Raw genomic sequence first — 17310 nt, forward strand, 5'->3', positions numbered from 1 at the left:
TATCTCAAACTAATTTAGAACAAGTCAAATAATAACAGCTGTTTCAATTTTGGGTGAACTATACCTTTAATTTTGTAAACTGTGCACAAATGTTTGACAGCATTTTCAAAATTGCCAAAATTGTTTCATATCCATCTGTAGTGTATATGTGTATAAAACTACATATATTATAATAAAATATAGTAATGATTCTAGAACTATTAAATTCAATGTGTGATGTGGGTAAGTTGTGTCAGTAACAATACATGAGCTGGAAAGGTTTTTAAAAGGGATTTTTAAAGGTACAATATATCATAAGGATATCTCAAAATGAAATTTGGGGACTTGTCTATACTGACACTATCCCAAATGTTCCCAATAAAGATTAATTCAGAGAAATGCTCCATTACAACCAGTAATAGTTACTGTTATTGCATTCCCTGTCAATGATGTGATACTCTAATTTACTAATTGAATAATATATGTGGTACATCATTGTCCAACTTTTTTTTATGTTACAGCTTTATTCCAACATGGGATTGATTTCTGTAATGTATTTTTTTATTCCTTTCAATTGCCTAACACAAAAAAAGCTCTTTTGAACAGGGCTGGAAACCTGTAACCATTGACTTCTGTGGTATTTGTTTTTACATAGAAGTCAATGGTTACAGTTTTCTATCTCAAACTAACTTGGAACAAGTCAAATGATGGCAGGCGTTTTAATTGTGGGTGAACTATACCTTTCATGTTGTAAAGTGTGCACAAATGTATGACAGCATTTAGAAAGAACCTATCATATTCACAGGAAGTTGTGTCAGTAACGACAGAGAGCTGGAAAAGTTTTTAAAAGGGTTTAAAGGAACAATATGTTATAATGAAATCTCAAAATGATATTCACTTTCATATTATTCTGTGATGTATATGTGTATAAAGTTTAATTCATAAAAATGCTCTATTTTACCCAGTTAGAGTATATATGGTATATGCAGTACATCACTGTCCGACTTTTTGTCATGTTACAGCTTTATTCCAAAAATGGGATTAATTTATGTGCTGTAAATTGTATTATTCAATTAAAGTATTAATTGTTTAACAAACAAAAAGCTCCTTTGAAGAATGCTGGAAACCTGTAACCATTGACATCTATGTTTTTTGTTCTTCCTTAGAAGTCTATGTTACAGTTTTCTATCTCAAATTGGGACAACTCAAACAATGACAGATGTTCCCAATAAAGATTAATTCAGAGAAATGCTCCATTATAACCGGTGACTGTTACTGTTATTGCATGTCAATGATGTGATATTCAAATTTTCTAATTGAAAATATAGTACATCCGGTACATCATTATTTGTTATGTTACAGCTTAATACCAAAATGGGATTTGTTCATTCATTTTTCTTTTCAGCTTAGCCTTTATTCATCAGGGGTCACCACAGCGGACTGAACCACCGTGATGTCATTTTTCCGTTTTTTATTTTAAATACCTTTGCAAAGATTTTAAACAAACTTCTTTGACATCGTCATTGTAGGGTGTTGCCTTTATATAATTTTGAGGAAAATAATGACTTGAATACATTTTGGAATAAGGCTGTAAAGTAACTAAAGATTGAAAAAGTGAGGCATTGTGTATACGTTCTAGATGCGCTGTATATTGCAACTGAACTCTACAAAACATGCTGCGTGCTTAGCTGAAAGTATCATTTGAGAATTCACAAAAAGCTTAAATAATGTGTAAAGAAGTCTAAACAGCGGGAGAGATAGTGTTTTTTCATCACATAAAAATGCTATATGCAGCAGTGACATGAGTTTTCAAAGCCTCTATTGATCTATAATAGGTAACTCTGTGATTATGACAGGAAAAACAAATATGGAAGAACATGATGCCCTTTATTTGGTCGCATTATGAGACGTGTTATTTTATGTTTGGTTCTTGTGCGCATATTTCAGTCAAACTGCACTTGAGTTTGGAATTAATTTATTTTCAGATTTCACCGGTGCAAATGTTCAAGAGTTTGTTTTTAATTGCACCAGCGTTTGTTTAAGGGTTGCTGACACAATGATGCAGATTCACTGCCACACATGACAAAAATGAATATAATTAGTATTTTCATCATCAAAAATGCAGTAAATTCCATGGTCTTCTTATTTTAAAACTGATGTGTTATTACATTTTTAAAAATATTTTTTACATTTTTGCACCACATCACTTTTATGGTGTGACTATCTCATGCATAGTTCAATAACTTATAACTCTTAAAAAAAAAAAAAAAAACAATACGTCAGGCCTGGTTTTACAAGTTGCTCCATTATTTTCCATCATTATATTTCTAAATACATAGAAACTTGATACATTTTGTCAATGAAACACATCTGCATTGGTCACTTTGTGTAACATTGGACTCTAGTTACCTCATACTACCTCCCTGTATATTATTAAGACACTGTCACTTCAAGCTTTCAAGCTTTTTGCACTAATATTCTTTGCATCATACTGAACTTTTTGATCTATATACTGTTTTGCATCTGCACAACTCTGTTTTGCACACCTTGTCATGTGTCCTTAAGGCCGCATTTACACTGCGTGGTTCAAGTGACTCAATTCGGATTTTTTTCTCCAATATGGCACAGATCGGATATGGCCCATGTACGTGTAAGCAGAAACAAATCACATGGATTCCGATTTACTCAAATCAGATTCAAGCCTTGTTCATATGTGGAAATTTATCCGATATGAATCGGATCTGTGCCCTCGAGTCTGCAGTGTAAGCAGGTAGATCAGATTTTAACCTGTCAATGTGAGTCGCGCATCATTAAAAACCGTAGAATGATGTCAACTGAAACTTTCATTTCAGAATAGACTTCAGCAGATTCCCAAACTTTGAATCGCATACACGAGGACTTAAACAGCATTTATATTGTCATATACCACAGATTATTAAGCATGTAACCAATGTTAATATAAAACTAGTGCACACATCACGTGCCTAAATAACGCCATGGACATTACATCAAGATGCCTAAAGGTTAAAAAAAAGCCTATATATCAAAAGAAGATGGCCAATTGAGAACCTTTCTGTCATAAACTATAGTAAAACAGCTTGTCAAAAGCTGCGAACAGATTACATACAGGAATAGAGAAAAGAGCACTCTTTAATTATAAGCTGTTATTCAGCACCCGCTCTTTTTTTCTAGTCATTGTGCCTTTGCCGTGTGCTGTTTCACTAGTTCACACTCACAGATATTTGACTGAATAGAATATTTGTATTTGCCGTGCTGTCCGGGGAGAGGGCTCTGAGCTCGGGAAGACACCTTAACTCGTTTTATTTCCCTTATCAGGATAAAGAGAGATAGGGTCCGAGCGCAGTGTCTAGCCCAGCTCCAGAACGTCCTCTCCCCCCCACCGCCCAGATACCATTTAAATAGGTATCTGGTTTATTAGTGTGAAGTTGAGGTGGTGGAGGGCCGAGAGAAAATGGAGGTATGACGGGTTTTACTATTTATAGAGTTTGCTGTTGAGCTAATTGGATAATAGAATGACTGTGTGTGATGAATTAGCCTCGTCAAAGAAAAATCATGCTCCTCCCGAAATTTGTTGACAAAACATCACGTAAATGCAGACGATCGGATACGAGTCACTTTTCAAAGATGATGTAAGCAGGTCAGCAAAAAAATGAGATACTTGATTGACCATCAAGATCTGCAGTGTAAAAGCAGCCTTAGGTGTATTTGTATTGTATTCGATTTTTATTTTTATTTTTTATTATTTTAATCGTAATCGTATTTATTGTCATTTCTTTTTGAAATTCTACTTTTTAAAATTCTACTATTATCTGTTTTGCACCTAGAGTCTGAGAGTAATGCAACTTTGATTCTCTGTATATCCTGTACATATGCTTAAATTGACAATAAAGCTGACTTTATTTTAAAGGACGGAAACATATCATAGCAATTCTATGCCAAAAATAAACAAAAGAACTGATCGTGCACGCTGTGAGGCATAACCTCGCTTGCGAGAGCGTGCAACAAACTCACAAGGGCCCGTTTCCTCACGTTGGATCAATTTATCGCGCATGTAAACATCCCCTGTGCGCACATGAGTACTAGCTTCCTTGCGTGTAGGTCTGTAATCTTCTCGCTGTTCAATTCTCCTCTTGTGTAAACATCACCGCTGTGCTCGATTATTTTTTGCATAGAATTGCCGTCATAGAAAAATACACTCTGGCACATATTCTAACACGGTTGTGCTTATTCTCTTAATAAGTTATGGGTGTCTTGAGCATAGTGTGCATTAAACCAATCAGAGTCTCATCTCCCATTCCCTTTAAGAGCAGTTGTGTCCCGCCATGCCCCGACTTTGATGTCCTCTGGTGTGACACTATGGGCTCTATCATACACCAGGCGCAATGTGGCGCATGGTGCAAGCAATTGTTGTTTGCTAGTTTCAGCTTGGTGCAAGAGTCGTTTTGACATTTTTCGCCACGCTGTTTAAATAGCAAATGCTTTTGCGCTTATATAAGCTACCTTTTGTTTTATTTAGTAATTTAAGCCATTTTTTAAAGATAAAAATAATGTATAAAACTATGCATTATTAATAATACCTCATAATACCTATACGCCTGATAAGCTTTATATTAATGGCCAATGGACAAATATTAATGTTTCACAATGTTTTTACACTACATTATTTGAATCTACCAAGCTTAGCTTACAATATTTACACTGTTTTACTTACATTGAATCTAAATCCCAAATATCAGAAATGAAAACAGATTGTTAAGGTTTAATTATTGTCAATTTTAATGTTATAGCACTTACTTGACAGTTTTCATTCATTAATTTTCCCTCTGCTTTTTCCCTGGTTTATCACAGCAGAATGAACCGCCACTTACTTGACAGATTTACATATTTTTCATTTTAGGTGATTTGCGTAATGTGTTTTATTTTTGGTAAAACTTTAGTGATTTTCAACTAATTACACTGTCTTGTCCCAATAAGTGGATTTAGAAGTTTTTGCAAATAGAGCACAAGTGGATTGAACAGGTTTTGACGCTGGTTTTACTTAAAACTTTTTTGTTAAAAACAAAAGAATTTTCTAAAGTGACATTTAAAAAAAAAGGTATTTTATTTACTAGCTAATAAACTTAGCATTAACTATCAAATGAAATTTCTCAACCTAATTATAAGAGCCTGATAGAAAATGCTCATTTATAAGAAAAGAGGACTGACGGTTTTAGATGTTTTATATCTGAACTGTTGTTTTTCTTAATCTTTGCTTTATGTATCCTTTAAATATGTCACACCTTAGAAATATTTATCGTATAAAAAGTGAATGAATTGATAAAGCTAATAAACTTATATTTTATCTAACTATTGGTTCTTAAACTGTTTTACAAAAAAAAAGAAAGAAAAAGAAATGCCTATTTGTCAACTATGCTTAATCAAACCAAACCTGCCAAGTTTGAATACACTACACAACCTTTAGGGAAAGCACATCATTTGTTGTGTTAAACCCTATTATTACTACAAAACCCTTTCCATGCTGAAATTAAGCCAGTCTCAAATCCAAGAATCACTCCACACCCCCAAATATCAAAGTATGTGTCTGCGAAAGTTCTCTACTCATGCTCAGCTCTTGTGATGGAAAGCAATTTCCTTTTGTCTTTGCTTCAGTGCCGATGACCCAAGAGGGGAATCTCCTCAGCACAGTTAATTGGTGTTGGTTAAAAAAGCTCAATGGATGTCTACAGAAAATCGATACAGAGCTCGGTCATGATTAAACGGCTCAGAGCTAAATCAGCCACTTAATCAAATGCTGACAGCTATTTGCATTTCTTCCATCCATTGAGACATGCAAATGTGGACTAGGATAAAAAGGACAATTTTTACAAATCCATAACAAAAGTGGTATGAAGGACACAGTATTAGTATATTGCCAGACAGTATGAACTTTCATATGACAGTGACCATTTGGGATCTGAACATTTGCAGGCAAAAGTGTAAGAAAGCAAATGCAAATTTTAATTAAACGATTAATGTGTGTATCTTTACACTTTATTTTAAAGTGATAGGGCTCTGTTTTAACAATCAAGGCGAAAAGTCGAAAGCAAATAGCGCAAAAGTATTAAGGACATGTCCGAATCCACTTTTGCTTCCTCCTGAGACCCAAAGATTTTTTTTCTTTTTATTTAAATTTTTTCTGTGATTTCCTACATCCTTTAGATTAAAAAAAAACTAAAATTTAGATTATTTACATTTTGTTTTTATTTTTTATTTTACAGTATGTTCACTGTAATGGACCACAGAACCTTTTTAGTTCGAAACGACCGCCACTCAGACAACAATACTGAACAGGATATGGCTGTAAAGGTATATTAATCCAATAATAATGTAACAAAAACAAAACAAAGCCATTTTTTCTTTTTGTTTTAAAATTCCTTAAACAGTTTAGTCTAAAAGAGAGCGGAGCTCAAAAAAAAAAGAAGTGATGTTAATCCAAAACATTTAACATAAAAGCCATTTAAAACTGATTGTCATTTTAATTTTCTTTAATTCTCTAATTGTCAGACTCTAAATCAGAGTGTTCCTTAACTATTTTATAAAGAATCATCTCTGGTTCAGTTCTGCTCCCTACAACATGCAGTCATTAATTTCATTAAGATGGTCCCAGTGTCCACTAAAGTGGACATTTAAAAAAGGATAATATTTTGAAATACAAACAAGTTAACAGCTTTGAAAGCTAAATGTATTTTTCCTGACACTTTAATAAACAAAGATATGTGTAATAATAATAGTAAAAAAACATTTAAAAAGCTAAATTTTACATATCTCTCTCCTTCCCATAAAATGTGCTTTGTTGTGTGTCAGCCATTTTGGATGCAGTGTAAGGAGTGGTTCCTAGCATATCAGCCAATCAAATGACATATCACTAGAAAGCCCAGGATGTCATCTGAGCAGTACAACAGGATTTGACAGAGTAGCTCAAATTCATGAAAACGCAATGTCCACTCTAGAGGACACAAGTCAATGGATGGTGTCTCAGGAGGTTCCACACGATGCCTCATTACAGGTTAACATCGGAGCAAGTTTGCCCAAGCATGTGGAATCGGTGTTGGTTGTTGGCTGAAGAGAGCGATCTGATTGATTACTCATAAAATGAAGTGATGTAACCAAGTAAACAATATAAGACAAGAAGAAACACTAAGAGGCCGGCTGTAATTTTTTGCTACTTTTCTTAAATATTTTTAAACAACATGGATTGCTCACCTATTATACATATTTGCACAAACTAATTATTTTGTGCTGAGTGTTAAATAATGTGACTACGTAACCCAGGCTCATTCTGATAAAGTACCCCTATACACATTTCTGGAGAGAGCAATATACGTTCCAAGAGCTACGTTTTTTTTGTTCGCAAATCCACCAGAGGCCGCTGTGTATGCTTTTTCAGATCTCAAATTCCTCTCACAAGTGCCCTTCGCTTCTGCTTTTTTCACGTAAATGTTTTTTCCACCATGTTTTCCACCATGTTTTCAGATTTTACCACATTTTTGCCCCTGTTATTTACTTGTTTATTTTATTTTTTGGCTTCTGTTTTTGTCCTGGTTTCTGGAACCATTCTTCACTGAACTCGAACTCTAGTCTCAAGTCCAACGACGTACGTGTCGAGCTAGACAAACTGATAACAGCAGGAAAGCCGTCCATACGGAGATAACTTGTCAGCTGGTATGTGAAAAAACAAATGGCATCATACTGCCCTTTAGCATTCATTTTAAAGATGAAAAGCAGCCATACGTACTTCTGGCAACATAATTTGTGATATCCAGAAGCATAAACAGGGCTACGTTAATAATGAGCCTATGTTGTGATTATGGAACTAAATCCATTCGTTTGGTGTGTTCATGCACAGCTATTTGGTTTAAACGAGATCAGACAAGAGCTGACAACACAGTTGGCGCTATTTATTTTGCATCAGCTTGGTGTGTCCCAGACTTAATGGAACAGGACCGTGTAAAGTATAGACAGGGAAAGGATAAGTAAATAACCTCAAGCCAGAAGTCAAATTTGGGTCACAGTGAGCATATTGCTTTGTGTTGACACACTAACCACAAGACTATTGGCGCAGACATCCATCTTTTATTTCAATTACAGTGGCACAATTATGAAAGCATATCGTTTCAAACACATCGCAGAAAACAGCCCATTACTTCTATATTATGATATTTTTTCTTCCATGTAAAAACTGACCTAAGACCAGATCAGACACACATGTTAGTTCATGTCATTGAAATAAGGCTCGTGCTCACCTCACTCTGCAGGATCATGACAGCGTGGTTGAAATGATGATGCTCAAGTGTGGCAGATGTTCCATACAGCAGTGCCAGTGCTGAGCCAGACCTTTGGAAACACAACAGAGATTAGCTACAGCATATGGACAATGTTACATTGCTGTAAAATTTGAAGTCATTTTTTAATTTGACACTTTTAAAGAAATCTAACTTTTAGAGAATATGTCTGAAATTATGTTTTCAAACTTCAGATCCATCAATTTCTTCGACAATTGTTTACACAGCAGATCCCCTTCCTGCCACAACTGAGAGTGCAACCCTCAATGTTGGCGAATACCCACACTCACACACACTATTGCCAAATTACTTTATCTAATTGACCTATAATCACATGGTTTTGTACTGAGGGGAAAACTGGAGCACACCGGAAACCTGCACACACACTGGGAGAACATGCAAACTCTACACAGAAAAGCCTCCTGGTTTGGCCAGGACTCAAACCAGCAACCTTCTTGCTGATAGGCAACAGTGCTAACAACTTAAACACTGTGCCAACAAAATTCAGATGTCATTTCTATATTAGTTATTATTAAAACAAATTCATTGTATACTGAAACATATATTTGAATGCAGTTTTAGGTCAAATTAATCCTACAGGATATCGTAACAATTTAGACAACACCCTCTAGTGGAATAGTCATCTAAAAACTGGATTTGTAGTGTATTGTAGAGATGGGGAATCTGCTCCAAAAAAGTCAGTTCCTCGACTCTCAATGGACCTAGTGCGAGAATCAACTCTGTTTTATTTCAAACCCTCCTGAATGAAGCAGTTACGTGCTACAATTATAATAATCATTCTCGAGCACAATGAACACCGAAGCTACCCGCTTTGAATTTGTGCACACACATTTCATGCTTTTGCTTTTGAATTTTGTGAACACGAGTACCCTCGACTATTTTAAATAGTGCTAAAGGATGAAGTTTGCTTTCAGTTTTTTAAAATTCCTATAAAGCATGTAATGTCAAGTTTGCTGTGTTATAAAATGAAATATATTATAAAGCGGATCGATGTCTTACACTGCAAGTAAATTTACAATGTTATGTTATTGGCTGCTGATATGCTCAAGTAAAATTTTTATTCAACCCACGCCTATTTCACAAACAAATAAATAAAAATAAATAAATAAAAACACTATGAAAAAATTAGCCAAGACTTTTGGTTTTGTTTTGGCCCTGAACACACTTAATTTCATCTTTAATATTAATTCTTCCTTTAGATAACTACAAAAACTAAAATTAAAATGCAAATTATACCAAACAAAATTCAAATGAAGTTCAATAAAAATATAGCCACGACCAAGTGTTGAAATGGTCTGACCCACTCCTTTGTTTAAAGTGTATGCCGTCCCATTAACACACCCTTATTGAATTACAATGAACAAATTGCAGACCACAAACAGTGATATTTAAGAATAATGTAATGTGTTATTTAAAAGTACACATAAAAAAATTAAATAAAATCATAAAATAAAAATATGATATGCTTTGAGGCACAGCCTGTCATGCTTTTTATTTTTGGTTTGTTAATGTTTGAATTATTTAAGTTAAACATTACATGTAGGGTGTTTAATATTTATTTGGTCATTAAATCAATTTGAACATCTAGATATTTTGTTTATTGAGCGAGCATCTGTTGCCGTTAAAAAATACAGAAATGAAAAAACCGCCTTGCGTGACCGTCTATGCTACACCAGATTATTTCATTCACTTATCTCAGTATTCAAGTAGGCTATCAAATATTTATATTAAGTTATTATATTAAAATAATTATATTTTATAATTTTTTAAAAACGTTGTTTGGGTTCAATTGTGTTTTTTTCTTTGTAATAGAACTGCTGCACATCCTAAAAATTTCAATAATAAATTGATGTTTTGCAATGTATTTATCTAAATGATCTAAATTATTGACAACTAAAATACGCTATTTAAATCTGTAGGCTCATAAATATTTTATTCTGACTGCAGAGGATTTAAACTGCTGGTTTTGTCTGACCAGAGGAGAACTGCACAATGTAAAGCTGCAATTGACACAGTAGCATTGTATAAAGTGTGATGTAAAACAGCATGCTTAATCCTTGCACTATTTTAAGTTAATGTAAATGGAGTCGATTCTGAAGTGGATTCCGCTGACTCCAAAATTTGGAGTCGAGAATCTAAGTCGACTCCATAAAGCCTAAAACCGAACACTCCTAGTGGATTTATCAGCTGTATTTGTCATCTGAAATGTGCAACTTAGTGTATCAAGAGCAATGTATTTGAGAAGGGTGTAACAGTATTAATTAATACCAATTCAGACATAAGAAATCAATGCCAAATGCTAAAATCAGAGTAGAGCTAACCATATAAACTTGCACAATTGCAGAAACAAAGAAGCTCACTTGGCCTGAAATGCGTTATTTGTGCCACGATGGTCCAAATCATGGCAGAAACATCCAACCATAAGTGCAAGTGTCTCTGTTTCGGTCAGCACCTCCTGGAACGCAGCAGTCTGGACCACAACAGAGAAAAGTTGTGAAGTCAACCCAGCCAAACAAACATAGTGATTCAGTGATTCTGTTAATGCCTTGAGACATCATGAAACTTTGCATCAACTTTCACCTGAGAAAATCATTTTAAGGATACAAATTTCTTGTCATTGTTTACCGACACTTGTGTTGGTGATAATTATCATTTCAATAATACTACAACAATAATCATACTTTTACTTAACTCGGTCCTGTTTTTATAGTTGGTCTAATATTTAGGTGATAAAAAAAGTAAAAAATCCCTGCTCTTGCTTCTCCAGGTAATATCCATAAATAATAATCAGTACTCAAATAGATTAAAAATGATCATTATGAAACATGCTGTATACCCCTTTATACTGTATGTTCAATTACTAGCTAAACAGTTCCCATACACTCACTCAGGAAAAACACTCAAGTTGTGAGAAATCAAGATATCAAGAAACAATACACAGATCTGCATCCTTTTGCTTTCTTCTCTGATGTTAATGTGCTTAATGTGTTTTTAGGACAACAAAATATCACATTCATCCGCCAATTGTCATTTTTACTTTCATCTGACTAGAATTCCAGTGAAGCAACCACAAAGATCTCTTTTTCCAGCATTGTTGTACCGACCTTGAGTTATCAAAAAGCTGCACATGTGTGCTTTTTTTTCTGGGTGAGCTGGATTAAAAGGTGGCATTCAAGTTTCACACAAATACACAGAACAAATAGAGTATTTTAATAAAGTGTTCCTGTTATTTTAAAGGTTTCTCATTTTATTTAGGCAGTTCATTTGGGGGTGGGCAATATTGCAAAAAAATAAAAAAATAAAAAATAAATCACAATATCTTGTTTCATATCATTCGGTATCTATAATTTTGAATATTTTTTAACAATCCATTTAGGTATATTAGGATTTTTTTCAACCACTTTAATTTATCAACATTGCTAAGGCAAACAGTTTTAATAATCAAAATATTATTTAAACAAAATATCTGATCTCTTTATAATAAAATAAACGTGTTATGATACAAAGTGTGTGTAATAATAAAGTGTAAATAAAAAGCAAACTTTAAGGTGTGAATAAAAATGATACAGTAAACCTCAAACTCTGTCAGCAAAAGAAACTATATAATCAAATCTGAGCTTTCAAGTAAAAGAACCAACCATCAATATTCAAATACATATTGCAACATTACAAATTTGGAATTTGGATGACTATATTACCACTATGCTAAAAAAATCTTTTAGATAGGGCGCTGGTGGCTGGGATGCACAAGAAAAGTAACCAAAAAACCACTCTGGCAACATCCTTACATCCTTTTTTATTTACAGTCTCCTCACTGCTGCTATACGCACTCATTTTCGCATGTGTTGTTATTCTGACCTGGAGTGACAATCGCGAGTGCGTGGTTTCCTTCACCATTTTAATGTGCTTTGTGCTTGCGCTTTTCTCATCCTCAATGACTTTTGGTTTAGGGATGGGGTTTGGAGCCATTCCTCCTTTTAAAAATTGTATATTATCGTACAAAATAAAGAGTGAATTCATACCAATTAGCCATTTTTTAGACAATATGTAAAATAGTGACATTTCCTCATGAGATTGGGCTAGCTGTATTACTAAAAAGAGTATTGACTTCATAAAATATGGCAACAGACATTCAAAGCTTAGCTCTAAAATCTCAATAGATGCTTCAAATGTAAATATGATGTGACAAAAAAAATCAATTGAGTAAAGTCTTATATGAATGGTCTAGTATTTATATAAATCTGGTAGTTCTCAATATACTGTTTGGACACTTAATTGCATGCTGAATAAAATAAAATTAAAATCCATTATAGTTTAAATTAAATTACTTATAATGCAATAATAAATATGCACAATTTAATAAAGCTGGACATGAGACTGAGTAAATGATAATTTATAAAATAATGAATAATTATAATAATAATAATTGCCTTTTATCTCAAAGATTTTAGAGAAGATTGTGTCTGTACAGCTGAATGAATTTCTGGCTAATAATAAGGTTTTTGATAAGTTTCAGTCAGGTTTTAGACCTGGTCATAGCACAGAGTCTGCTCTATTGAGGGTTTCAAACTATATTTTGTTGGAGGTTGATTCTGGTAGCCCTGTTGTTCTTCTACTGTTGGATCTCACTGCTGCTTTTGATACGGTGGATCATGACATTCTTGCTGATCGGTTTAGAGAACATGCTGGTATCCAGGGTCTAGCCTTGTATTGGTTCTCGTCATATCTAAAGAATACAACTATCTCAGTCAGTTTGGGCAACACTTCTTCATCTGTCTGTCCATTAATGTGTGGAGTTCCGCAGGGCTCGATACTGGGTCGTGTTTTGTTTTCCCTTTACTTACTTCCGTTAGGAAAAATCTTTAAAAAGCATGGCATAAATTACCATCTATATGCTGATGACTCTCAAATCTACTTCCCTATAAAATCTGGGGATTAATCCTCCCTTCAGGCTTTGTTTAATTGTTTGGCTGATGTGAAGTGTTGGTTAGCAAATAACTTTCTCCAACTAAATGAGGACAAGTGTAAATTCATAGTTTTTGGTCAAAAAGGTTCGGAATCTAATGGCTGTCATTGTTTCCTGGAAAAATAAATTCATCTGTAAAAAGTCTTGGTATCATCTTTGACTGAGCTTAAATTTGATCTGCAAATGAATACGGTTGTCAAAAATATTTTTTTCTATTTTAGATATATCGCCAAGCTGAAGTCTGTCCTCTCTTTCTGTGACTTGGAGAAGGTAGTTCATGCTTTCATCTCTTCTCGTCTAGATTGTTGCAATGCATTGTATCTGGTTGTGAGTCAGGCCTCTCTCTCACGACTGCAGCTGGTCCAGAACGCAGCTGCCAGGCTTTTAACAGGCAAAAAAAAACGAGAACACATAATACCTGTACTGGTTTCTCTACACTGGCTGCCAATCCAGTCTAGAATTCAGTACAAAATACTGTTGTATGTTTTTAATCCCTCCATGGCCTGGCCCATGAGTATATTTCTGAGCTAATTAATATACAACAACCTGTAAGATCTCTTCGATCTATGGATCGTCTCTATTTGATAGTTCCACGATAACGCCTAAAATGTCGAGGTGATAGAGCTTTTTCAGTAGCAGCTCCAAGACTCTGGAACGATATTCCACTTTCCTTAAGAACATCGTTTGAGACTTTTCTAAAAACACTAAAAACACTTATTTTCTTTAGCTTTTAATCATGTGATGTTAGTTTATGTATTTTGTTTTTTTGTATATTTGCATGTGTTTTTATTTGTTTTATTTACAGCATTTCAGTACCCATTGTGGTTTGTTGAAAGTGCTCTAGTAATAAATTGAGTTGAGTTTAATCATAGAATATATTAGCATATAATAATAATAATTTACAATGATAGCAATATGATCATATTATTAATTTAAATACTTACTGTGATCATTATAAACATGCACTGCGAGACATTAAAAGCATGCCTCCAGTTGTGGTATGCTACAGTACGGTAGTTCTTCCTCACAGTAAGCAGCCAGCGGCACAGAACCTGAGCAGAAACAGAAACATACAAGTTGTATTCACAACCAACCTCCAGAATCCCCAAGAACCAACTTGTAGCACAGTCCCTCATCAATAAAAACCCTTGCAGCTTCGCACAACATACACTGCATATGTAAGCAGCCTTTCACTCCTCCAGTCAGCAGAGTTGGATTTTGGCCTCCATTTATGTGGTGATTGCCTTACCTCATAATCAATTTTGAATTTCTGTACGACACCAAGCTCCAAAAACATCCGCAGGGAGGCCGTGATCATGGCGTCGTTGTCCAGTGAAAAGTCATTAAAGTGGAACTCATCGATCCCGAGCTCACTGCTTAGGGGAATCTTAGCAGCCTGAGACAGGAGAGGGGACAATTTCAGCAACTCCAGTAGCAAGGCAATTAAATACTAGAGCAGAGCTCGATCCACCGAGGGCTCAAACAGTAAGAGTATATTACACTGTGCCATTTCAATTATTAATACTTCAGCTCTCTCAAGTCTCACTAACTATAATTTTCTGGGAAACGCAAGAGGCTGAGATGCTTTTATGCATCTTTCTCTCTAATGTATGGGTTTAATTTGAAGTTTTCATCACATCTCTCTGGAGAAAAGTTTTAAACTCTATTCTTTACTGATGTCTATATCTTGAACAGTCCTTTAAATTGAGAGATAATGTCCATCCAGGCTGGGTAATCCTGACTTGTAACTTATATGAATGAGGTTTACTTTGTCATAACAACTGACAAGATGAATTTTTCGCATGTTTATTACATGGCTACAATATAAGTTAGTTTTTCTTAACTCAAATTCTTAATTTGAGTCAAAATAGTCTATTGGCTTAGTGAAGGCTAAGCTTTGCTGCAGACGCAATGATATTAGCACTGTAGTTACCTAACTGGGGACTATTTTCAAGCACTTTGTAATATCATTGCGCCTGCTGCAGCCATGGAATGGCAGCAAAGTTTTTTGATTAATGCACAGGAATAAGACTATTGTTCCTAGCCTTATATGGACCTAATAATAGCAACTTTTCATTTTCTATCATTCTTATTGCACAATATAACTAGAGGAGTCGAGCTTTAAATGGGACCTATTATGCAAAAATCTCTTTTATATGGGGTTTAAACATAGTTGTGTGACAACAGTCTGTGTATATAACCAACTTCTAACGGTAAAAATTCTCATTATTGACAATCTCCCCCTCATTAGTATTAGTAGTAGTATGTTTTTTAATCTGGCTTCATGCTGACAGACACAAGCATTTGTGGCACCACAATTCTCATTTAAATTTGAAGCAACAGACACTAAAATTGCACAATTAGAAACAAAGCCTAAAAGGGACATTTTCAAAAAGTTATAAAATATTCTTTTTTTGGTGGTTTGAGTTGAAACACATACACACTTCATATACAGAGAAATCAGAAATTTTACATCTTGTAGAAAAGGGAAATAATCTGTCCCCTTTAAATAGAAAATCTTTTTAAAATTCTTCTTTGAAATGATTGAGCAAGATGCTAACGGTCTAATCCAATTCAATGATCTATACAAAGCTAAGCTAAAAGTGCTCGGCTGAAAAGGAACAGTCCATTTTTTAATAATTTTTTTAAAGCTCATTTTACATTTCCCAGTCCTGGGTTGCAGCTGGAAGGGGATCTGCAGCGTAAAACATATGCTGGATAAGATGGTGGTTCATTCCACTGTGGTGACCCCTGAGTAACAAAGGGACTGAGCCAAAAAGAAAATTAATAAATGAAGCTCATTTTACAAGTCTCCTAGACTTTGTTTACTTGAACCATTTCTAATACGTTCTGCCGATTTCTTGTTCTGTCAAGGTCACTTTTGGCTATGCGTACCTTATAATATTGAATGAAAACATATTTGACTATTAGCATTTTGGCCAAATAAAATAAAAAAAAGAGAATTTTCTAATTTAAAGTCCAAGTCTGCAACATTGTATAATAAAACCAACACAAAATGAAAAATTACCATTTTCTAGGCCAATATTGCCAGGAACTATACTCTCATACTGGCGTAATAGTTAAGAAACTCTGCTGCTGTACAATGCCTGCACTAGATGGAGTGACATTATGCCTTGCGTAAGAACTGTTTTCACGCAGCTGACAGAGAACGTTCCCAGAACATTCACCAATGTTCTTTAAAGTTGTGGATATCTTTTTCAATGGATTGTTTTTAGAATGTTCTCCTAACGTTGTTAACGTTCTTGTAATGTTGTTTAAAAAAGGACGTTATTTGTGTTTGTTGAAAACAGCCATAATGTTGATAGAAAATGCTCTTAAAACAAAGTTCTTGGAATGTCTTCAGGATATTATTTGTACTAGTAACTAATAATTATAAGTACAAAAAAATATTAGCCTAGAGGGTGCCTTGAAACCGTGGAGACATAAAATGTGCGTCTGATTCAATTCATTATGCTAAGCTAAGAGTCACCCTTCCATAAGAAGAAATTGGCTGAATGTAATAAAAAATTGTTAAAGTCAACGGATTAACTCTTGGAGCCTTTATCAAAAAAGATTGAGTCTTTCTTGAAGATTTTTGTGTAAAGTGAAATACTTTTGGGTAACACTGTGTCTCAGTGGTTAGCACTGTCACCTCATAGCATGTTCATGTGGGTTTCCTCGAGGTGCTCCCGTTTCCCCCACAGTCCAAGGACATGCACAATAGGTGAACTGAATAAACTAAATTGGCCGTAGTGTATGAGTGTGAATGAGTGGGTATAGATGTTTCCAAGTACTGGGTTGAGGCAGGAAGGGCATATGCTGTGTAAAACATGCTGGATAAGTTGGCGGTTCATTCTGCTTTGGCAATTGTCCCTTCACTAAGCCACACCCAAAAACCGCCACCCACCAATCGTGGCTTAGCAACCGTAGATACCCGCAGGGGTTCTGTCAAGGTTTCGAGCGAGGGAAACAGGCCATAGCGTTGTGCTTATGGATTGTGCA

General features: G+C 34.7%; 1 protein-coding gene and 1 long non-coding RNA gene across 6 annotated transcripts in view; one reads left to right on the forward strand and one right to left on the reverse strand.

Annotated features, from left to right (window-relative positions):
• LOC137487900 (uncharacterized) overlaps nucleotides 1-17310 on the forward strand; it is a 1155393-nt gene that overhangs the window by 112016 nt on the left and 1026067 nt on the right. The window lies entirely within an intron of this gene.
• The window catches only part of pde11al (phosphodiesterase 11a, like), an 82196-nt gene that overhangs the window by 4137 nt on the left and 60749 nt on the right, over nucleotides 1-17310 (reverse strand). For 4 of the 5 annotated variants that reach the window (XM_073925482.1, XM_073925481.1, XM_692475.9 and 1 more), the window contains 4 exons: nucleotides 14558-14704; nucleotides 14253-14360; nucleotides 10703-10812; nucleotides 8283-8373 (listed from right to left, as the gene is read on the reverse strand). In XM_073925482.1, coding sequence (XP_073781583.1) covers nucleotides 8283-8373; nucleotides 10703-10812; nucleotides 14253-14360; nucleotides 14558-14704 — 456 coding nt within the window. Of the gene's footprint in view, nucleotides 1-8282; nucleotides 8374-10678; nucleotides 10813-14252; nucleotides 14361-14557; nucleotides 14705-17310 lie in introns of all 5 variants that reach the window. The other variant, XM_073925483.1, reaches the window with a different exon arrangement.

The sequence above is a fragment of the Danio rerio genome, chromosome 16 (assembly GCF_049306965.1).
Source record: "Danio rerio strain Tuebingen ecotype United States chromosome 16, GRCz12tu, whole genome shotgun sequence".
Classification (NCBI taxonomy): domain Eukaryota; kingdom Metazoa; phylum Chordata; class Actinopteri; order Cypriniformes; family Danionidae; genus Danio; species Danio rerio.